Here is a 24,446-nt window from a genome sequence, read left to right on the forward strand (position 1 = left end):
AAATGAATTACTTATGAAACAAATTCAGCTGTGAAGCAGCTCTACAGAAGGAAATAGTGTCATTATCCAACTCAATCTGGCTCATGTTTTGTTCTCATCTAATAGTATCAGTGAGATCATTATCATTATAAATCACTAATATCATTCAATTTAGTTGTTTAACCCCTTTCTTTTGAAAAATGTGAGAATTATTTAGAGAAAAGCATGTACCGTATGCAGACAGCAGTTCTGAACTAGTTTGTAGGGAAGCCCATTTCCGCCACTGAATAAAATATAAAGATAATTGCGACTTCTCACAATTCTGACTTTTTATCTCACATTTGCAATTTCATATCTTGCAATTCTAACACTATAACATGCAAATGTGAGCTATAAAGTCAGAATTGTGAGTTATGAACTCGTAATTGTGAGAGAGAAAAACATTTACTCACAATTCTGACTTACCATATTTTTCGAACTATAAATCGCACTGGACTATAAGTCGCATTTATTAAGAACCAAGAGAAAACACTACCGTCTCCAGCTCGCGGCTGGAGACGGTAATGATTTCTCTTGGTTCATGTCAAATTAATTTTGATAAATAAGTCGCACCTGACTATAAGTCGCAGGACCAGCCAAACTATGAAAAAAAGGTGGGACTTATAGTCGGGAAAATACGGTACATATCTCGCCATTTGTGACTGCAAGATATATCGCAATTCTGGTATTTTTTTTTTTCTTTCTCAAAAGTCAGTATTGCGAGATATAAACTTGCAATTGTGAGTTATAAAGTCAGAATTGTTAGATATAAACTTGCAATTCTGAGAAAAAAGTCAATATTGAGTAATAAAAGTTGCAACTACTTTGTTTTATTTTACCTTTAGTGGCAGAAATGGGCTTTCATACATTTGCAACCTCTAAATTTATGTGGGGAAAAAAACATGCATTTCAGGTATAAATTATTAGAGGTTTGCATCACTTTACAATAAGGTCCCATTAGTTAACATCAGTTTAATGTTAGCTTTGACTAACATTGACTTTATGTCAGGTATGGTGAGGGGGTTGAAAGAAGACCAGCAATCTTTGCAAATGTTTTGTTGGCCCAGAGAAGAACACATTCTCTTCACATGAGCTGTTTTCTTTTCAGGGTTCAGTCTGGGAGTAGAGCCAAGTTGCACAATTAGGCCACAAAGGCTCCCCGTCATCTGGGCTTGTATATGTGTGTCGGGCCCTGTAACGCGGCCCCTGATTTCAGCAAGGCTTATCTCTCCGTGGGGACTCCCAATTCACAGAAACGCCTCTAAGTGGATACAGGAGAAAAAAAAGTTGTCCTGAACAGCACATGCTCTGAGATTTCACTCCCAGCCCACAATCTAGTGCATAATGAATTACACATCTGAACAGAGAGGCAGTGAAGTATGAATGAAAAGTTCACCGCAGGACAATGAATGCTTAGAGGTAATGGATTCAGAGGCTGCAAACACCTCACAACAGCACAGGAAGAGGAAACATTAATGGGGCCATGAATTGCATTTCTATCTTTTGAACTTGCATTAGTAGGATTTGTACTGTACATCAAAATCTGTCATAATCTTCCTTTTCCACTGATTTTAAGACCCTTTTGAACACTAGTTTACCAAAAATGAAAATTTGCTGAAAATATACCTACCCTCAGGCCACCCAAGATGTAGATGAGTTTGTTTCTTCATGGGAACAGATTTGGAGAAATTTAGCATTGCAACACTTGCTCACCAATGGAATTGGTAAATGGGTGCCGTCACAATGAAAGTCCAAACAGCTGAGAAAAACATCACAATAATCCACAGCACTCCAGTTCAGCAGTTTATGTCTTGTGAAGCAAAAAGCTTGGTATCCATCATTAAGATGTTTTAACTTAAAAATTTTGCTTTTTTGAGCATCCACAATAAGTACCGGATCCATAATATCTCTTCTCCCAGTGAAAAGTTTAATCCAGTTTAGTTCTCACATCAAAATCCACCCAAACTGTTTTGGACAGTTTTTGCTTGTAAACGGTGCTTGATCTGTACAGATTTTTCTCCTGATTCAGACCAGAACACTTTCCACTGGAGGAAGCTGCTTGCTATTGAAGCAGACAGGTAAACTCATCTACTCACACGTCTAGGGGTCACCATCCTGCTCCTGGAGAGCTGCCATCCTGCACATTTCAGCTCCAGCCCCAATCAAACACACTTGAACCAGATAATCGCGGTGAACTGGGATGAAACCGAGGTCTGCAGGACTGTAGCTCTCCAGGACATCCCTTGTCACTTCACAGCCTCACTGTATTTATGATGTTTATAGCCTACATTTTGCTTTTTACTTCTGCCGATTGAATTTAGGCTTCATAATGCATAAAGGTTGTGTTCATTTGTGACGTTTATCACGATGAGTAAAACATGTAAGAATCATGAAGAGCTCATGTTCTGCAATCATTTCAAATGTAAAGGGAATGAGGGTGATGTTAGGTTCATTAAGTTAAGCTTTGAGTCTCACAAGTGTTAATTACAGTCTTTGGGATGACAGTGTCCCATACACCAACATTTTAATGATTCAGAAATGATGAATCACTGTCTGGCAATCTGAGGTTTCGCTATGGAGATGGAGGTTAGGATCAGGAATTTTTTATTATTATCTGCTGAAATGACAGTGTTTATTTGCACTGTGTATTATTTGCTTCTGAGCTCTGAAGGAGCGGTTGGATGTGTGATCTGTGATGCATGACTTCAGACTACACCATCTTTCCAATATTTCATTTTAGCTGCTCAAACCTCTTACAATCAACATTGAAAACAAATGTCTCACTAATCTAACTCCCTAAACACTTCCTTTTTACCTATACATTACTACAAATACTGCTTTGTTTTCAATTGACTTCTCTATACACTTCTCTATATATTGCAATTCTCTAATCCAAGGTCAATAAGCTACTTTTCTGCCATTGTGTATCTACAAGATTTCTTTTATAATCTCAGAAACATCCATACCTATTTTGCAATGAATAACAAAATCTGTTTGAATCTGAGCTTCAGCGTTGATCAACAAAATGGTGCATATTAGCGCCACCTGGCGGTCGAGGGGTTGAAAAGCATCTCGTGCAAAACGACGGTCACAGAGGTACAGTTAAAAAAAGCAGTCCTTTATACTTTTATACACACAGCCATATTAAAGTACATTTTCACATCTGGGTGACATTTATCTAAAGCAACTTACATTAAAGGTAAGTCCTTAAAGTTTACATTCAAGCTTTGCTCTGAGGTACGAATGGACATTTTCTCAACAATAAGTAATCAAACCAAAATATGTTAAGTGTAAACTGAATGTATGTGCCTTGCAATGCAAGCATTTAAATAAAATAAAGTCCAAACACACACACACACACACAATAAGAACAATGGGAATGGTTGTGGAGGCCGGTCATGAGTTCAATTCCCAGGGAATGCATGAACTAATAAAAAGCATACCTGGAATGCAATGTAGTTCGCTTCAGATAAAAAAGTATCTGCCAAGTGCATAATGTCAATGTAAGCTACATTTTAATTTAAAATAATACTGTCATGACCAGTTGAGCATCTGTATGCACTGATATCTGTATATGTCAGACATGGTTTGGCCTATTTTTTGGGATATCGAAGCTGTAGATTTAAAAATACAAATTAGAGTCAAACATGCTCATGCACAGTTTAGCTTGTTCTGTTGATTTTAGAGTACTGTGAGAAAAAGAACATTCACACCATCACGAGCACACTGTGTGAGTCACTGTTGGCTTGCCTGTACCTTAGATGCTTGCAGCTGTTGACCCACTTGCAGAAGATACATTCTCATCTTTTGCTCTGTAAACTTCTAAATCATATATGATACTAACATTTCTAAGGCCTCTAAATGATCAACATTATCAAAACTGCTGAAAATCTGCTGAAAACACAATCTACTACGTGCATCAGACATCAGATTGATAGTTTAGAGTTTTTATCAAATAAAAGGTATTTTAGAATAATTGCACACGTTCACCTTCACGTGCCTTTTTGATGAGTTTTGCTTGACTTTTATCACACACAAAAAAAAAAAAAAAAAAAAAAATAAGAATAACTTTAATATTGTTAGGAATATTTCAAGATGAACACTTCCTGGAATTAAGAAACTTAGCTTTACTTGATTATCCAGGCATCACTTTTTTTTGTTCGTTTGAAAAATCATGTTCAAATGTGAATTTCAAATATGAATATCAGGCTTTTGGGGAACTTTATTTCTTCATCTCTCAATCACCAGTGTATTGTAGAATTTCATATTACTTTTTGATTATATAAATATATTTTTTTTTCAATACTGACAGTAATTAATAAAATGTGAAAGAAGTAATTTGTAATTTTAAAAAGCTTTAATACTAATAATGGTAAATTGCTTGAATATGTATTTCTTGTATCTTTATACTGGCTGATAGATTTATATCATTGCCTACTAAAGGTTAAGCACTAAAATTATGGTTCACTTTCAGTCGGTCACTCTGAGTCACGTCGGTGTATTGGGATCTTGCTTAGAGAGACCAATCCAATTCAAGTGTAAACTAAATGAGCCAATGCATGATCAGTGCTGATCGCAGCGCATGTGTAACTAGGCAGCAGGTGCAACACATACTCAGCTTTTCACTTCTGAGCCGAGCAATCATATCATGCTACTCCTGACTACTCTACTGAGAGAAGAAGACTGAACAAGTTCTGCACACTCTTTGGAGCTCTTGGTGGGTACAGTGCTTCAGCGCTGGTGGTTTCCTATGTCGAGTGGGTTGCACAAAACAGACTGCACTACCCCCTAATAGTCAGTAAAATGTCTGTTGGGAGATCATCACAAAAAATATTTAGCAGATATTAATCAGATGGTCTACTAATACTCTAATGAGATTTAGTTGGCATGTAAGTGCAAGTTTATTGTCAAGAAGAAAAAGGGACCATCAAAATAGCGTTATCCATTTTTGTCACATGAATGTAAAAAAAAAAAAAAACATGTTTAAATTGCAATTTGTTTTGTATTGTAACTGATGATCAGTAACAACTAACCATATTTGTTAATAGGAGTAATGGATTACTTATTTATCATTATTTTCATACCATGGATAGAAGTGCTTAAATATTTTAACTAGGGCTGTCAAAAATAGCGCGTTTACGATGTTAATTAGTTGTTTGTTGTTAATTATGTCAAATTTTTTTAACGCATTTCACGCATGCGCAGTGTGACAAATTATTCAGGTCAGGAAAGTCTCGTCGATCTCTGAATTCTCAAGATAGCAAAAAACAGCGGCGAGCGCCGCGACGAAAACACGTAAGAAGCTTAAGGTTTTACCCCAGTTACTCTCAAATACATTCATGCCAAGCTCGATAAACAGAGACGACTTTGGTAGTTGATACGCTGGAGTTTCTTCCTGTTATAGTGTCCTGTGTTTCACACTGCGCATGCGCAGAACGCATACATGCAATGTAGCGAAAATTACAGCTGTTTGGGAAAGAATATGCATTTTTACTTGGTTTTACTGGCACTTGAAGCCTTCAGAACGTGAAAATATAGATCCTAAAGTATTGTGGCAGAGCAAATGAACATATCCCAAAAACAAGAGTGCCCAGAGTGCTGCTTATGTGATGGTGGCGCATGTTTGTGTTTCTGAGTTCATTCTTTCGAGTTTCTCTATGCATAATTTCATAGATATGTGGCTATATTTAACCACTGGTTCACCTAAAACTCTTACACTATCTGTGGTTAAATGGCTTGGTTTGATATAGTGCTCAGGTAAATTTGATCTAAGTAAATGTTAAACTTTTAAAATTAAGAAAAAAAGAACCACATATTGATGATTCAATAAATGAAAATGATGTATCTGTGTCCTGTTATTTATCTTCTGGTATGCATTTCAGAAAAAAAAAATGGTTAGGATTCAGGTGTAATTGCAAACAGTGATTAATCCTGATTAATCCACGGAAAATTCTGATTAATTTGATTAAAAATTTTAATCATTTCACAGCCCTAATTTTAACTTCACTGTCAAAGCTTAGGGTTAGGTTTTATTTAGGGCTCAGTTTGATTGGTCGGTGTGTTGTTGTCACAATCACAATCTAAAGTCACCTCTGGAAACTGTGTTTCCCAGAATCCCTCTTGGCTCAGACCTGCTCGCAGTCCACAATCACCTCACCCGTCTGCAATTAGCCTCATCAGTTGGTCTTTATATGTCAGCACCAAACACACACACATTGTATTTTCTTGTCTCTCTTTTCTCATTGAAGACAAGAAAGGCTTACCTGACTTGTCACTCTGGACGTTTACTTCCGTCGAGGCCATCTGCTTTTCCAGTGTTTACCCTGCCAGACTGCCAAGTTAACCAGAACATGCAGAAACAAACAATTGTTACCATTTCAGATGAACTTCATACTTGCCTGCTTGCATCACTGCTTTTCTAAACGACTGGTTGTGATGGCGAGATGAAGCCTCATGAATCATTGAAGCTTTTCAGCCAAGTAGTTCACATAAGGGTTCATTTTGAGGCTTCATTTGCTCACACTAGAGTGTAGCCAAAGAGTGTAAAATAAGCAGATATATTACAGATGACCTGATGAGATCTGTGATGCACTGTATTTTGATTCGCAGCCTTACACCCACATAAAACAATTAGCATAACAATACACACACACACACAGACACACACTAAAGACCAGAATGAGACAGCGGATCACCAAGCGTGACAGTACCCTCCCCACTAGGAAGCCTCCTGGCATTCCCAGACGATCCTAACTGTCCCGACCAATGATCTTGGTGACAGGAAACAGGCCAATAAATTTGGGAGCTAACTTGTTAGATACGGAGCGGAGCGAAATGTTCTTGGTAGAAAGCCACACTTTTTGACTCACAACGTATACGAGAGGCTTCGACCAGTGGCGATAAGTCTTTGCCTTGGTGCGCACCCCCACCTGAAGAAGAGTCTCACGGGCTCTACTCCAAGTGTGACGGCACCTCTGGACAAAGGCGTGAGCGGAGGGGACTGCGACTTCAGATTCCAGACTGGGAAATATAGGAGGCTGGTAACCTAAACTACATTCAAATGGCGAGAGGCCCATGAATTACACTGGTAATGAGTTATGAGCATACTCAACCATAGAGAGTTGCTGACTCCAGGAGGAAGGATCCTTGGAAATCAAACATTGCAACACTCTCTCCAAATCTTGGTTGGCTCACTCGGTTTGGCTATTGCTTTGGGGATGGAACCCCGAATATAGACTGACAGTCGCACCCAGTAACTTACAAAACTCCTGCCACAATTTGGAGACAAATTGGGGTCCCTTGTAAGACACCACGTCCATCGGGAGGCCATGTAGCCGACAGACGTGATCTATGACAGTTAAAACTGTCTCCTTGGCAGATTTGATTTAATTTGTGCCAGGGAATAAAATTTGCCATCTTCGAGAACCAGTCCACTATGGTCAACGACCGTTTTCCCCTGGACGTAGGGAATGAAATATAGCGCTATGTGGGACCAGGGTCTCGAAGGTACAGACAGCGGTTGGAGTAGCCCCTCTGGGGGTCAATTTGGAAGTCTTATCAGTGGCACAAACCGAAACAAAATTGCGAATGTCCTGAGCCATCAATGGCCATCAGAATTGTTGCTTGACCAAAAAACTGGTCCAATTAACTCCTGGTTGACACGTAACGTTGGAACAATGCCCCCACTGAATAACGTTGGACCATAACCCCTCTGGCTCAAATAAATGACTCGGTGGGCAACCGGGCGGAGGCATTACCCCTTCTAGGGCCATTCCGACCCTCGATTCAATCTCCCATGTCAGAGTGGAGATCACTAATGTCTCTGGTTAACCCTCTAAACGCCAAAGTCGCAAAATTGCGACAAGACATCATACTTAATAAAATAGACTTTAGTTTCTCATATGGTGTAATATCTCATTTGTATTCCCTTCCACTTGATGTCAGACATGTAGTACATTGATTCTAGACCAACATTACGTTGTGTTCCTATTCAAAGTGTTCGAGGAAATAGCAGATCAAAGTGAGCTCTCGTGTCATTGATGCGGAAGCAGTTCTTTTCATAGCAGTTCCTTCAGATCCAGATACTCCATGGGCACGTTTGATAAATTCGCTGCCTTCTCCTGAAACACAGAACCAGACACAGATGGACAAGCAGGCACAAGAAAAGACTCATACTAATACTCAACTCCAACAACGATCTGACAAACATGAGACGAAAGACAGGGCATTCAATAGGCTGGGAAGATGACATGCAGCTGCCGATAGGTAATAGTAACGCCCACATAAAACAATCGAACAGAACGAGACACACTCACAGAACGAGACACACACGCACACACAAACACACAATACCAAAATGAGACAGCGGATCACCAACGGTGACAAATATTCTCTATACCTTTTACTCAACTGTGCTTGTCCTGAAAGACCACTAATTCTACATGTGATTTAAGTCTAGAGAACACATTTGCTGTCGAAACCCCTACATCCCTAGAGTCCAGTCTCAAACCCATTCCCCTGACCATAGTCTAGTGATTGCTCCATTCACTGTATTTTGAAAATGTAACTGTCTTTCTAAAAAAAAACAAAAAAACAAGTTACATATCTTGTGACAATTACACATATCTTGTGACAATTACACATATTTCCCGTGACAGTCAGCTCATAACACATGTTGTCAGTGAATAAACATCATTCATTTTCTGTCAGATGTTTTCCTGTTATTTCTACATTATTATTATTTGTTAGTAGACATACTGAGTAGAAAAGATTAAAACATGATTCCTCCAATAAAGCACTGTTAAGGCTTGTTTCAGATCAATACATTACAAATAATAATTGTTTTATATAATTTTATGATTTTACTCAAAATCATTGTTCTGCAATTATAGTAAGGATACTTTGCATTTTAATGTTTTTGGTCAGAATATGTCTGAGTGAGTGAGTGGTAAATTATTGATTATAAAGACAGGAAATCAGGCCACGGTTTCATAATTTTTTCTTTGGTACTTTTGTAGTTCTTTATCCTTTTTATCCAAATGAATGCATCCAGCGTGGCATTTCCCACTGCAATCACGAGTGTCACAATGTCATGATGTTAGGTTGGGTTGGGTTAGGTCAAATAAATGAAGGGGTTCCTACCATCTTAGAGCTGAAGAAACCTCTTCCGAGACTGACGCCAACTTCTCCGTCCATAAAACAAAGGTTTGGTGTTTGTGAATAAACTTTTACCTGGATAATCATCACAAGAGCCAAAAGTAAGTTTGGGGGAGGGATGCATTGCTTTGTGTACAAAAATGTCATTAACATTTTGTTAGGAAAACTTCTGTTTTAGATAACTCGATCTAGTCATCATTTTATGGTTTAAGTAATTTTGCCTTGTGATGAAAGTACATTTTTAAAGTACACAGTTAATTCAGTCTGAGTCTCAATTAATAAATGGTGATTAAAAACTGCATGCATAATTATAATACACCTGTAAATGTGCGGTTTAAATTAGTTTTTGCTGAAGCTTCCAGTAGTGTCTAATGCCTCAGGACACTGCTGTCACACTGAACAACATTTCAAGCTTTCCAGAGCTCCATATCCTGAATACACATAAGCAATTAGCAAAGCTTTGACTTCTTATATCTACATTAACAACTTAAAATCATCTAAAATCATTTTGATAAAGATTCTAATGTTTATTATTCATCTGAGAAATGTTTGTGTTCAACAACAATGCATGCCAACATGCAACAAATAACAACTATGCAGGACTGAGATGCAGAAAAAAGCTGATTAGAACTTTGCTTATAATGTGGCATGATATTTGTTTAGCCAGACCAAAACAGAGACTGAGACTGTGTCTCATGTCAAATGTCTGATAGTTAGCTGCCCTAAATAATCACAAGTTATAACCAAAATGCTTAATGTCCATGCGTGTACATGAAAATGTTATATTTGTATCCACCTCATTTTTTCAGTGTGGAAGTAATCTGTGACAGCAATCTTATATTTATAAGTAAGGCAATAATACAAAAAAAAAAAAAAACAATTATGGTAAGAAATACCAGTTTGCCATATCAAGCAGCAAAATGAGCCATTTTGTACAGATAAAAATGGTTGGAAGCGGCTGACACCGGAAGCAAAACACATTAAAATTACAAATGGCCACACTTGCTCTTGAGGAAAATGGGAACACCTGACAGTTAATCATTCAAGCAGTTCGAACGAGTGATTCATTATGATTCTGATTTAACAAAGCTCTTCCCACTGAATCTTTTTTTCTCTCTCTCAAAAATGATCTGTTTAAACAAATCAATTTAGAATGAGACTTGAGAACGCTGGCTCTCTAGGACCTGCTAGTGTTTGATTTTAGTTTGCACTTGGGAGGAGAGAGGAGGAGAGAAGAGGAAACGAGCTGTTCAGCTGAAATTAATAGTTTGTTAAAGACTTCTTTCAGAGGCCTACTCTAAAGAAACATGATCCGTATAGTGTGGTAAATAAAGCACAGAGACGGTAAAACAGCAGAACTAACTTGGAGAGGGTGAGTATAGGCTGTGACCTGAAGAGCAATATAAAAAATTGTTTTAATGCTTGCAATGTCCAGAATATAATACTTCAAACTAGGGTTATTTTTGGAATAATGGGGTAAATGTATGCCGCTTTTTTCAAGATGTAATATCCCCGATAGCACATGAGCATCAAAAAAGACCTCTATTTTACATGTTTTATGATTTAAAATGTATATAAAACTGACATCTTAAAGACATTTGTCAGATGTTTGTACACAGCAGATGCTTTCCAGATCAAGTGATCTTTAAAAGACATCTTGCAGATGTTGGCCTACATGTGTTGTCTCTCAGGTGTCCCCAGAATGTGTCTGTGAAGTTTTTGCTCAAAATAACCCACTAACCATTTATTATATCTATTTGAAAATGTCTATTTTCAATAGAATGTTATCGTACATGTATCTGTTAAATGCAAAATGAGCTTTTGCTCCCCACCCTCTTTTCCAGTGTAACGTTATGTCTTTACAGCTAGTACCTCCTGATATTTTGGGAAAAAACATGTTTGGTTTTGATTATGTATAGCATGCTGAAATCATGCACTTTAAAGCCATATTAGTTCAAACGTCCACTGTGCACTTTGGATGGGTTAAATGCAGAGCATGTATTCTGAGTATGGGTCACCATACTTGGCTGAATATCACATCACTTCACTTTTATACAGTGCACACATCCGAAGCACATTGCGCTTTGACTGTCAAATACACACAAGTTTGTTTAAAAAAAACAAAACAGAAAAAACAGTCGGTTATGTCTGTGAAGGTAAATGGCTGGGAAGGAATTCGTATGTTTATATGAGATCTGTGTATTAACTGACAGCAGCATAATACTTATTCTGTTAATATAGCCAAAACTATAAAATAAAAAAGCAGAAAATCTCTTACTGCTCATGAAAAAATAATTTCTGTAGCTCTAATTAGCAGACAATTCTTACTTGAATGCTGCTTTTAAATGCTCTAGTGAGCGAATAAACATGGTGGATTGTTTGTGGCTCACTCAAGGTTGGGTCTCAGTGTAGGGGCATGTAAAATGTGTCATCACATTTTACAGATGAAAAAATTGTGGGTGGATTTTGACCATTATGGACACACACTGCCAACACACATTTACTTTGTACATTTAACATAAATTTTATGATCAAGGTTAAAAAAGGAAATTTTGAAGCTATGGCTATATCTATGTATGTATGTATATTAGGGGTGGAATGGTACAGTAAGGACATCTCTGTTTGGTGCATGAGGCCTTAAAATGAATACAGGCAATTACCCCTTAATCCAGAAGGGGGCACTTGCAGCAATGTAACTCCAACAGAAGAACAGCGGATGCCATGAGTTGCACACTTGAAAACAAAGCCCACTAGGCTGTGACCATGTGCTGACTCTGAATGTGTATTTAAAGGAGGGCATGGTAATGTATGGATCAATGTATTTTAATTTGATAAAGTACCAGCTGCGCTGACAAGTTAGCAATGATGGAACTGATGTGTTTGTGGGTTGTGCGCATCCGATCAGTTCAACTGTTTTCTTGTATCAGCAGAATCCACTTTAAACACTTATTGTCTTATTAATAATGCATCGATCAAAAGGTGTGCTTTTGTGAACACTCACAACGAAAATAAAACATTGTGCTTTTATAAAATAAAGAAAACAAATAAGTTATCTCTTTCTACAATTTGAGTTTCCTTTCTGTGAACAAATTAAGCCTATCAAAAAAAAAAAATCTGAATCTCAGGGTATATAGGCTATGTTACGTATCATACTGTTTTTTTTTTTTTGTTTGTTTGTTTGTTTTTTGTCTGAAAACTAAATCTAATTCATTCCTTATGTACTGCAGATTTAATATGTGTGTGTGCGTGTGTGTGTGTAATATTTAACAACACAATATTTAGTATTTTCACATCTTGGTGACTTTTTATTTTATTGTACTGTCTGTTCAAAATAAATCTACTATGCTCAGTTTCTTATTCTTGTTTTTAAACAGACAGTAGTACAAATTACAATTAAAAAATTTTTCCACCTAAATGTGAAAATACTACAAATTACGTTCCGTTAAATATAAAAAATCTGCAGTAAACATGCACTATATATATATATATATATATATATATATATATATATATACACCCACACACACAAGGAATACATTTTTGAAATATATTTTAGTTTACAGATAAACAAGGGGAAAAAAAGTGCAATATGTAACATTGCCTATATACAAGCCTTTAAAGTATACTTCTTGGTCATTCTGTGCGAGATTCATTCAGAGTCAGTACATGGCCACTGTTTATTGGACTTTATTTTCAATTGTGCAACTCAACGGCATTTGCTGTTCTTCTGCTGGTGGCTGGTTATCAAATAGTGTTGTTTTGCTGTCGGTGGTCCTTTTCATGGATTGGGGGTGATTTGCCTGTATTCCTTATAAGGCCTTATGCACTGAACCTAGATGTCTGTACCGTAACTTTGGCATTTATACATGTATCGTTCCGTCCCTAATAAAAACTTTAAATGTACATTTGAAGAGAATTTTAGCAAACTACAGTCTTACTTTGTTAATATTTGACATGTGAAACCTTTTTGTTCTTCCTTGAATAAAATAATCAATACACCTTTCCTTTATCTGCTATTGTGTATAAACCATGGAGTGTTTGTTATAACCAGTGTTGGAGCCTTGGGGGTAATGCATTACAAGTAACGCAAGTTATGTAATCAGATTACGTTTTTCCATGTAACTAGTAAAGTAACGCATTACTTTGCAATTTACAAGTTACTATTTCAATTTTTTTTACTAGAGTTACTTAAAGTAGGCGTTGTGTGCGCTGTGTGAACATGTAGTTGTAGACTAAATGTGACCCTGGACCACAAAACAAGTCACTGTGGTGTATGTTTAGCAACAGTCAAAAAATAAATAAATAGTATGTCAAAATTGTCAATTGTTCTTTTATGCCAAAAATAAATAATTAGGATATTAAGTAAAGATCATGTTCCATAAAGATATTTTGTAAATCTCCTACCATAAATATATCAAAACTTAATTTTTGATCAGTAATATGCATTGCTAAGAATTCATTTGGATGACTTTTAAAGGTGATTTTCTCAATATTTAGAACTTTATTGCACCCTTAGATTCCAGGGCCCGTATTCATAAAGACTATAAGAATCCTCTCAGAAAACTCTTAATTTAGCTTAAAAAGTCTTGGCTTTAGAGCGATTCGGGACTGATCTGAGAGCAACTCTGAGTTAGGAAAAGACAAAAACTTTCATCTTAGTGAGGAGGCGGGGTTGACCCCGTTGCTATGTATGACACAATCTCTTGAAGACTGCGATTGGTTGGTTGTCCAAGAAGGAAAAAAAAAGAGTGATTTTAATTAGCTATTAGGCCATTCTTAAAGAGCGTATAGCACAAACTATTAACGGTTCATTCCCCCTGCTTGTGCGCACATATGAGCCTGCTATATTCATAAATGTAGTTTTTTGAGCCTGCAGGGTGGGAATGTCCAGTGGAAATGGAATGAACTGCAACACAATAAGAATTTTCTGAAAGTGCTGTAATTGTTTGTGTGATCACTCTGCTTACAGAAAAAACTGCATTTATGAATATCGCAGGCTCATAGGTGCGCACAAGCAGGGGGAATGAACCGTTAATAGTTTGTGCTATACGCTCCCATGTCTGCTTCTTGTCCCTTGCTGTGACACCCGGCCCGAATTTTCCTTTAAGAATGGCCTTGTGTTCATCCACTAACTGGGCTAACAGTAAACACTGTTCCTCTGTCCAGTTTGGCTTTCTCGCCCTTCTTGGTTTTGATTCCTTGTTTGATACATTAAAACCAACATTCAAACCGCCACTTAAATAGGAAAGCAATCACTGTAATTTGGAAAGAGTGGAACAATTTTTGTCATTCTAAGCCAATCAAATACCTTATAGGACATTTAAAAGCATGGTAAATAAAAAAGGATCTATATACACACGTGTGTGTGTGTGTGTGTGTGTGAGAGAGAGAACGGTCAAATAGGATAAATTACGCATGTAAATTCAAAGTGATAATTAAAATAGACCCTATACTTAAAATCACTTTCTTTTTTTTCTTTTTTTTTCTTGGACAACCAACCAATCACAGTCTTCAAAAGATTTTGTCATGCATAGCAATGGGCTCAACCCCGCCTCCTCACTAAGATGAAAGTTTTTGTCTTTTCCTTACTCAGAGTTGCTCTCAGATCGGTCCCGAATAGCTCTTAAGCTAAGACTCCTACGTAAAAGTTTTTAAGCTAAATTAAGAGTTTTCTGAGAGGATTCTTAGAATCTTTATGAATATGGGCCCAGATCTTCAAATTGTTGTATCTCAGCCAAGTATTGTCGAATCCTAACAAACCATAGAACAATAGAAAGCTTATTTAATCAGATTTCAGATAAAGTATAAATCTCAACGAAAAAAATTGACACTTAAGACCGGTTTTGTGGTCCAGGGTCACAAATGTGAATGTACATTAATTCATCCCACTCCCCCCCAAAAAAAAAAAAAAAAAAAAACTGATTTGGTATTCATCAAAATGAATTAAAAGAGTGAAATGCCAACTCAGAATATGATGCAAACCTGCCATAATTGAATGTTAAACGACATAAATGTATCTAATTCAATTTTATGAACTAATTGTCACGAAATGCAGACAGACAGCAGTGTTTACTATAGGGTATCCAAAATCAAGCCAAGCAAAGATCGAAAACCAGGTAAGCAGTCCAAGAAAATGAAAAACATGAACAATGGAAGCAAACACGAAACGCAGGGTGACATGAGACAAGGACTACATGACAATGCCAGAAACAACCAGGGTATATATGGGCAGGTGCAAACAATGTAAGTGGGAACAGCTGTGTGAAATGAACAGTGTGGAGTCCATACAAACACTGTGCAGTACTTGAAGTGGGGAAGTGAGACCTCTAGGGGATACCCAGACCAGACACTGTGACCGAGCAGACGAGACAGAAGTCACCAGGGTGGAGCAGAGGACCACCAGTGCCAAGCAGATGAGACAGAAACCCGCAAGGCCGGAACAGATGACCACCACAGTGGAGTCGATCTCACAGGAGAGCAAGTCTGGTCATTACGGCTTCCGTGGCCATGATGAGATGGAAGATGGCCTCCATGGCCATAACAGGACAGGTAATGAGTTCATAAGCGGCTTCCATAGCCATGACGAGATGGAAGATGGCCTCCGAAGGTTCTGCAGCAGTTGCCACCACCTCTGGAGGTTCCACTGCCATAACTGTCTCCTTGACAGCAATAAAACAGGCTGAGAGAGCATTGCTGGGTGCAACAGACAGGGTGTGACGAGGCTCTGGAAGCTCAGCTGAGATGTGACCAGGCTCTGGCTGATCTGTTGTGATATGACAAAGCGCTGGAAGATCTACGGAGACGTGATTAAGTTCTGGAAGAACGGTGGTGATTTGATTGGGATCGTAAAGACAAACCATGACTTGACCAAGTTCACGGAGATCAATGGTGACTTGACTTGACTCATGAGGTTTAACTGTGGTTTTACCTGACTCATGGGTGTTGATGATGACTTGACCTGACTCTGGACGGTCAATGGTGACTTGACCTGACTCTGGACGGTCAATGGTGACTTGACCTGACTCTGGACGGTCAATGGTGACTTGACCTGACTCTGGACGGTCAATGGTGACTTGACCTGACTCTAAAGAGTCAACTGTGGCGGCCATCTTGTGCAGTGGCACTGGGCTGGTGGCCATCTTGTCTGGAGAGATGGGTGTGGCCGGTCTAATCAATTGACCACGGTGGTGTAGGTATCTAGTGAAACCCCAAAAGTCCAGGATGACAAGCCCCCTCAGCTCTCATTGAGGCAAAGGGTCATTAAGGCAGTTGTTAAACAAGTCATTTAGTGCCTCAAAGTTATACCCCAGTCCTACTGCCATGGTCCAAAACACTTGAGCCAGACCACCCACCCCATTCCCCCTTTGGCAAAAGATGGTAAAGTTGAAACGCACACAAACAGTTAGATCCAAAAGCAGTGTTTAATAGGGTATCCAAAATCTTATGTCAAGCCAGTCAATGGTCGAAAACCAGGTAAGCAGACCAAGAAAATGAAGAACATGTACAATTGTTAAGCAAACATGAAACGCAGGGTGACATGAGACAAGGACTCCATGACAATGACAGAAACCACCAGGGTATATATGGGCAGGTGCAAACAATGTAAGTGGGAACAGCTGTGTGAAATTAACAGTCATGAGTCCATACAAAGGCTGTGCAGTACTGGGGAAGTGAGTGGGGAAAAGTGAGACCTCTAGTGGACACCCATGGACACCCAGACCAGACACTGTGACACTAATGTCTTTGCTGCTGACCATTGATGAACAAGTTAAGCTAAAATCACTTTAGATAAACTAACAATCATGTCTCATTGTGTCTTTTTATTTTTATTTATTTACACTGAAGAGTGTTGAACTGTCTTCGGTGTTCTAATGTACAGACGTGAATTTACTTTTCCTTCATTCATTACACTTTTTGGTGTGAAAGGGCTTTTCTATTGTATCTATAAATAGAACTTCTTATATTAAAAACAATCAAGCCCTAACATAAAAGTAACGTAATTAGTAACTTTTTAGGGAGTAACACAATATTGTAATGCATTACTTTTAAAACTAACTTTCCCCAACAGTGGTTAACACCTCAAACTGGAACATTTGTGTCTGTGTATCTGTTGATTATCTTAATTTACGGCCTATAGTTTACAGTAAATCTGATCGTAGCTCTTAATCACTTGATCAATCTGTCTTTGTTCGTGACCTGGTTGCAGTAGAGTGATCTTATTCATCTTGTGTGTGTGTGTGTGTGTGTGTGTGTTTGCGTGCCAACAGATACCACAAGGAAAAAAAAAACAAGGTAAAGCAATGCTGTTACAATGCTTAATATTACTTGCATGATATCTTATGTAACTGCTAATCCTTTGAGGTCCCTTAATCCACTTGTATCTTGATGCTCTTTTCAACTGTAATTATTCTGTTTCATCAATTAAAGGTTCCTCAATCAGAGATTCTAATTCACAATGAAGCCAGTGTTTTTCAGCATGACCATCCTGCTCATTTCCTACTATTTGAGTGACGAACACATATACACCTATTTCGGTCTGGTCATCTGCTTCATGCTTTGGGCTAAAACGGTATTCCATGCAGAAAATGGCCTGTCGGATGTATTTGGCCGGGCGGTGTTAATTACAGGCTGTGACAGTGGATTTGGACATCACCTTGCAAAGAAACTGGACTGCATGGGCTTCACAGTGTTTGCCGGATGTTTATGTCCTGAGGGTCTTGGGGCTCAGAGTCTTGTTGAAAAAGGTTCTGACCGTATGAAGGTGCTCCAGCTGGATGTAACCAAAGATGATGATGTCAGCTTGGCCAAGGATTTTGTGCAAGCAAATTTGCCAGAGAAGGGTAACTTAAACACTTGAAAATATCTTATTTATAGTATTTCACATTTCAAGGATGAGAATTTCATCTAGTTTAATCTTGTTCTGTATATTGTTGTAATTTTTCAGGCCTCTATGCGGTGGTAAATAATGCTGGAATCTGTGACTGGGGAGAGACTGAGTGGAGCACTGCCATGGACTTCCAGAAGATGGCTGACGTTAACCTGTTTGGTGCCATCAGAGTCACCATCCCATTCTTGTCACTTGTCAGAGCATCCAAAGGTAATTGGTGCTGTCTATTCTAAATTGTGTATGTCGTTGCTGATAAAGTGCCCATTATTATTCCATTTTAAGGTTCCTAATATTGTTTTGGGAGTCTCCTACGATAGGTTTCCTACAACTGTTCATGTGACCATTCAAAGATGGAGCCAGGATGTTTACCGGTGTGCTGTCTCCGTCTGTTTTTACCTGTTTTACTATTTAGTTTCCTTTGTTTGTTTTATTACGCGCTCTGTTTGCTCCCCTCTGGTGTGCGATCACTAAACTTTTCTGAATATTCAGTCAGCGGTGTCTGATTGTTTGATACCAGAGCAGACTGGCATTGCTACACACAGTTTGTGCCTGTGCCAGTTGCGCTGAGGAAGGTTTGTTACCTGCCTGGATATTTTTGCCTGTGCAGGAAATGCCAAAGGAAGCATGGGAAGCACGCTAGGGTCCTCATTTGATCAAAGAAGTTTGGGAGTTTTCCATTACTCGGACCACTGTCCTCCATGGAAGAGGTCAAGGAGGTGAACCTGAGATGTACATATCTTGTGTCTGTCTTCTGGTCCCTGGTGTCCATGTCCTGGTGGTCGTGGATGGTTTGCAAAAGGCAACTTTAACACTGTTGCCACAGGTTGTTTTCATGTCCCCGGATTGAAGCATCCCCAATTATGTGATATTTAGCCCCAGTGATGTGATTTTTACTAGGGGACCCCCTCGAAACATGTTTAGTTTGGGCTAGTTTCGAGTAGGCGGGTTTTGTTGTGAAAACCTGGCAACCCAGTCCATCAAGCAGGTAGCATTGTTATTGCTAAAGTAGCGGACTCATAGAAAAATATATTACCATCATCTGTATTAAAGGGAAATCAATCACTTCATCTGATGTGTAACTGAACAAAATGACCTTGACAGCTTTACTTACAAACTATGTATGTCTCTTGCCAGGACTTGTGTGTGTAGGTGATCATGTAAAAGAGGAAAGCAGGCATGGACCCAAAGCACTGTGATGCAAGAAAGGGAAGACTCAAAATGTTTCTAAACTTAAACACGTTTTGCCCCATTTGCATTGTTTTACTGCATTATTGTTTAAATTTTTTACAATACACAGCGTGGCTTTTAATCATATTTTTAGGGGGGGGACAACCCTCAGATGCATTATCTCAGTTCTGCGATTAAATTTATAGACCCGCAAACACTGATGGGGATTTTTGACAATCTTCAATTGTCCCTTTTTTTTTGACAATTTAAATTTTGGAGGATTTCAATATACATGTGTGTTGCCCGTCAAAGCCCTTGGTCAGAGATTTTTATTTATTTATTTATTTATTTATTTATTAGTCATTTGATTTTTTTACAGTATGTTTTTGATCCAACTCATGAGCATGATCGTACCCTTGGGGTTTACCATTGGTAATATAAAGACAGCTGATTTTTCTTTTTTTGTTGTTTTGTTTTGTCATAAGACTTTTATTTTTATCTCTAATTTGCCATGTGATGTTTTAAGATGTTTCTGTTCCTCAATCTTTACACAGCTAGTAGTTTTTCAGCAGCTTTTGAGGTTTTTCGTTTACTTTGTTTGAATATCCCTGTCATAGAATGGATTTAGAAGAGTTGGTTAACTATTGGTCCAAGTATCCTGTCTGTTTTGAATGGTAGCCTCTCATCTGGTGCTGTTTTGGCTAGTTGTAAGCATGATGTTATTTCAGCCCCTCCTGTACTCCTGTTTTGATCCCTTCAACAGGAGTACTTTTTGCCCTATTTAAAGCTGCCTTCTATATCTAAGATATAATTTAAAAAAGAGAATTTTTTTAAGAGGAATAATATCTTAGATTACAATCTAGTTTAAGAGCTTAAGAGTCTCCATGATGCATTGACTCTGGGAGTTATGTTCTACTTTTGTTAGATCTAGATCATGATAAACCTATTGCTCATCTCAAGAATCATATTGGTGTTCAGGGCTAAAATGGTTATCATCTTATTTGAAGGATAGGATATTTTTTATCAGTTTAGGCGATTACTCTTCTTCTGCTGCTCCTCTTGTCTGTGGAGTTCCTCAGGGCTCTATTCTGGGAACAACTTTATTTTCTCTGTCTATGTTGCCATTGAGTTTTATTTTATAAAAATTTGGGATTCATTATCACTTCTATGCAAATGATTCACAAATGTATTTACAATTTAAATGGGACCATAAATGTGCTTTGCAGTCTCTGCATGAATGTCTGACAGAGGTTAATTGCTGGTTGGCAAATTATTTTCTTCAACTAAATAAAGATCAGACAGAGATGATTTTATTTGGTAATAAGGGTTATGTTAAGGATGTACATGAATGCTTGGGGCAAGAAACTGTGCTCCTGTAAAAAACAAAAACAAACAAAAACAACAACCCTGGTGTCATCTTTGATTCTGAACTCAAATTTGACTGACAAATTAGTTATGTTGTTAAATATAGCTTTTTCCATCTAAGGTCAATATCGAAGTTGAAGTCCATCCTCTCTTTTGAAGATATGGAGAATGTTGGTCATGCTTATGTGTCATCTCATTTGGACTAATGTGATGTTGTTCTGTGAATCAGCTCTATTTCCTTTGCAGTTTGTTCAGAACTCATCTGCTAGACTTTTGACAGGTACAAAGGGGAGAGAGCATATTGCTCATGTGTTAATCAAACTGCATTGGTTACCTATATGATACAGAATTCATTACAATTCATTGCATGTTTTCAAGGCTGTACATGGTCTATCACCTGACTATGTTACTGATTTAATTAGTGTCTTTCAATCCAGCAGATCTCTGCACTCAAATGATCAACTACTCCTAATGGTTCTGCGATCTTGTCTAAAATATAGAGGGCAGGGATGGGCAAATCGATCCTGAAGTATCGATATATTGATACTGATGCGAGTATCTAAAGTATCGATATGCACATAAAAAATATTTATACTAAGCTGTTTTTATTTATCAGTAATTTTGTTTATTAAAAATAAAAAAATAATGCTTACAATATGCCTTAAATTAAACTAATAACATTAGCAATTAATTGTGTGGAAGGGATTTTCCTGCTCACCTGAACACACGCAAATGTTGCGAGGCAGAATCAATCCATTAGAGAGAGCATTCACTCACTTCTGACAGTGCATTTAAATAGAGCTGCGTTTCCCAAGAGTAGCCTAAAATGAGCAAGTTTTTGAAAAAGGCAGCACAGAACAATGGAGCAAAAACATAGGCTATATGTTTTGAGTTATTTCACAATAAACCTATTGAAATTGTACCCTAGTTTGTGCGGTACATTTATTTATATTTGAATGTTAAAAGTTAATAATGCTGATTTTCTATTCTGTATTGTTAATCTAAATCATACACTATCAGAATAAAAAGGGTGCATTTTATGCATGCAACAGCCTATTACTGGCAGTCCCTTATGACAATGAATCATGGTAAATTAAACATAGTTTATTATAGTATTTGTAGATTTCCTTGGTTACCGCTACAGTAAACATGTTTTATCTGTAAACAAAAATAGAACCTAATAAGTTGCAATTAAGGCGTATTGAATGTTAAAATGCATTTCAAATAGAAATTAGGTATTATTACCATAGTACTCATGATAATAAAATAAATTTCATAATCTAAAAAGTTCAGCAGTACTAAAATTCAGTCTGCATCCCAATGTTCATACTATCCTTCAACCTAACTACAATTTGAGACTATCCCAATGCATAGTATCCCAGCAGGTACAGGACATCAATATAAGATTAGATTGACATTGGACATGTCATCAGGCAGACTTTTTATTTTTGGTAGTGAACTAAAATCGGGATGATGTCAGTAATTGACACCAATTTGACATTGACTTGACTTTGTATTTTGATATACAACCTTAAAAACAAAATATCAACATCAGCAGTCAGTATTGGACCTCAAATTAACATTGATATTGGACATTGAATTGACATTGAATTTGGATCACCCAACTTATCAAAATTTAAACAATTTCAATTCAAATTCAATTTGATTAAGTTCAAGTTTATTTGTATAATGCATTTCACAATACAAACCATTACAAAGCAGCTTTACAGAAAATAAGTTTCTACAATGGTGGCTGTCAAGTTGATGTCCCAATGGAAGAAATGTACAAAAAATTGTGCAGTTAGTGACATGTAATCAAGCAGATGGTGAACACTATTAACAGCAAATAATTTATATATAACATTGTCATGTACATTACCATTCCAAACCCTCTGAGACTTGTCATGATAGAATTTCTAATTTATCATTCACTTTTGGCTTTACATTTACATTCACATTATACAATGAATGAAAGACAGTATTTGAAATGGCATAATAGGGGGCACTTTAAATGATTCTTTTACTTTACGCTGTCACTTGGTTAGCACCCTTTTAAAAGGATGTATTAAAAAGTGGTCCATTGATTTGTATTTTCTGTTGAGCTTAGAATGGTGTCCTATATAAAGCTTGTATATAATATTACAGTATTTCATTTAAATAATCTGCACAATTGCTGCAATGCAATTGAAATTTGACATTATATGTAATATTCTAAAATTTAATCTGTGGGGGGAAAAAAAAGTCATTTTAATTTGATAAATCCATTAAACAAACTGATTCTTCTTGATTGTGTAATCTTATTATAGTTAAAAACATGACCAAAAAAAAAAAAAGTAAACACTGTAACAAACAGTACACCCAGTAATCTGGCAAATATGTGTGATCTGGCAATCCTAGATTTTGCATACAGTACACTGACGTATGACATAGCGGCTAACAGTATATAGTGCAGCAATGTTTAAAATAAATAATTTAAAGATTATAAATATACACCCTTTAGAGGTTTAAAAGGCATAAAGTGCACCCTTTTGAAAAGGTACTACTTTAACAGTGACAGCAGTTGTAATTCTTTTTTTCTTACTGAGATTTTTTCTTACTAGTAATTTCATCATTCATTCTTAGGTCGTATGTTATATGTGTCAAGTATCTTTTCTTTCTTCAACTGTCTGAACATGGGAGCTTACAGTGTTTCCAAACGGGGACTGGAAGCATTCGCAGACTCCTTGAGAGTAGAGATGGCCAGTTTTGGAGTTAAGGTAAGGCCTTAGTCATTCTTTTAAAGGGAAATTCACATTGTTATCGATGTTTAAAAGCCTAAGTGGACTCTTTATTATTACTACTACTACTACTACTACTACTAATAGGACATTGCTTTGAACACAGTGTATTATTTTATTTTTCTGTTCTTGTAGGTCAGTATTATTCAACCTGGAAATTTTGGCATGGCCACAAACATTCTGCCCAAGAAATCACCGCAAGATATATGGGATGAATTTGACGATGCACGTAAACTAACATTCAACCAGAAATACATTGAGATGGCATGTGCATATTTTAATGTATTGTGTACTTCAGGATTTAAGGATTGTTCTATGGTTATCAATGCCATGTTACATGCTCTCACTGCTCCCAAACCTCAAACCCGATACCAGCTTGTTTCCTGGAGAGATATGTTTTTTTTCTACATATGTCCTTTTCTCCCTACTTGTATCACAGATTCTGTGTTTTCTGTAAGTTCCATGTATCAGAAGCGTAAAGTAATGCTTTACTCATAATTAGTTTATTCATATAAGAATAAGAGAGCTTTCTTTATTACTCAAGCCCGAAGTGTTGCTGTAAGATTGCTGTAACTCTAACATGAGACATTAACATTTTTTCCTGGACAGTTGTTCACAAATATACTGAAATGTACTGAAACATTCTTTATTTCAAAGGTGTGTTATGTACTCCTTTTTTCCTGAGTAGAAACATAGTCTTTTTCACAGATATTTTTGCTGAAGACTATGCTCTAGAATTTATCATGGGCAACATTAAAAGGACTTTAAAGTCTAAGATTCCAATTCACCCCCCTTTTAATTGGACACGAGGTGTTCTGAATTGTGACTGCTATTATAGATGTATGAGTAGAGAAAGTACTATATGGAACATTTATGATAAAAATGCATTTGCAACACCACAAACTGTAGGACCACTAAAACTATTAAAGGTATAAGACTGAAAACCTAAGAAAAAAGGTGAAAGGTTTACCTGAAAAGACACTACTGTTTCAAAAGTTTGGGGCAGTGAAATTGAAAGATTCTCTTTTTAAAAAGAACATTCTATTCATCATAGAATCCTTGAAAAAATAAACTGT

General features: G+C 37.2%; 1 protein-coding gene across 2 annotated transcripts; it reads left to right on the forward strand.

Annotated features, from left to right (window-relative positions):
* The first annotated feature begins 9,174 nt into the window (after positions 1-9,174).
* On the forward strand, positions 9,175-24,145 carry zgc:113142 (uncharacterized protein LOC503524 homolog). Of its 2 annotated transcripts, none has more exons than XM_052581257.1 (6): positions 9,175-9,275; positions 17,442-17,466; positions 17,602-18,014; positions 18,119-18,271; positions 23,216-23,349; positions 23,506-24,145. In XM_052581257.1, the coding sequence occupies exons 3-6, from the start codon at positions 17,630-17,632 to the stop codon at positions 23,866-23,868; spliced, it is 1,035 nt and encodes a 344-aa protein (XP_052437217.1). In that variant the 5' UTR covers positions 9,175-9,275; positions 17,442-17,466; positions 17,602-17,629; the 3' UTR covers positions 23,869-24,145. The 2 variants fall into 2 exon arrangements, with proteins under 2 accessions (XP_052437217.1, XP_052437216.1); XM_052581256.1 differs by lacking the exon at positions 9,175-9,275 and adding an exon at positions 10,172-10,546.
* The last annotated feature ends 301 nt before the right edge of the window (positions 24,146-24,446 follow it).

Source organism: Carassius gibelio, chromosome B17 (genome assembly GCF_023724105.1).
Source record: "Carassius gibelio isolate Cgi1373 ecotype wild population from Czech Republic chromosome B17, carGib1.2-hapl.c, whole genome shotgun sequence".
Taxonomy (NCBI): domain Eukaryota; kingdom Metazoa; phylum Chordata; class Actinopteri; order Cypriniformes; family Cyprinidae; genus Carassius; species Carassius gibelio.

Excerpts from the sequence above, each read along its gene's own strand:
- zgc:113142 (XM_052581257.1), top strand. The coding sequence starts at position 17,630 with ATGAAGCCAGTGTTTTTCAGCATGACCATCCTGCTCATTTCCTACTAT. Across the intron at positions 18,272-23,215 it reads ACTTGTCAGAGCATCCAAAG|GTCGTATGTTATATGTGTCA; the intron begins GTAATTGGTGCT and ends ATTCATTCTTAG. Across the intron at positions 23,350-23,505 it reads TGGCCAGTTTTGGAGTTAAG|GTCAGTATTATTCAACCTGG; the intron begins GTAAGGCCTTAG and ends CTGTTCTTGTAG.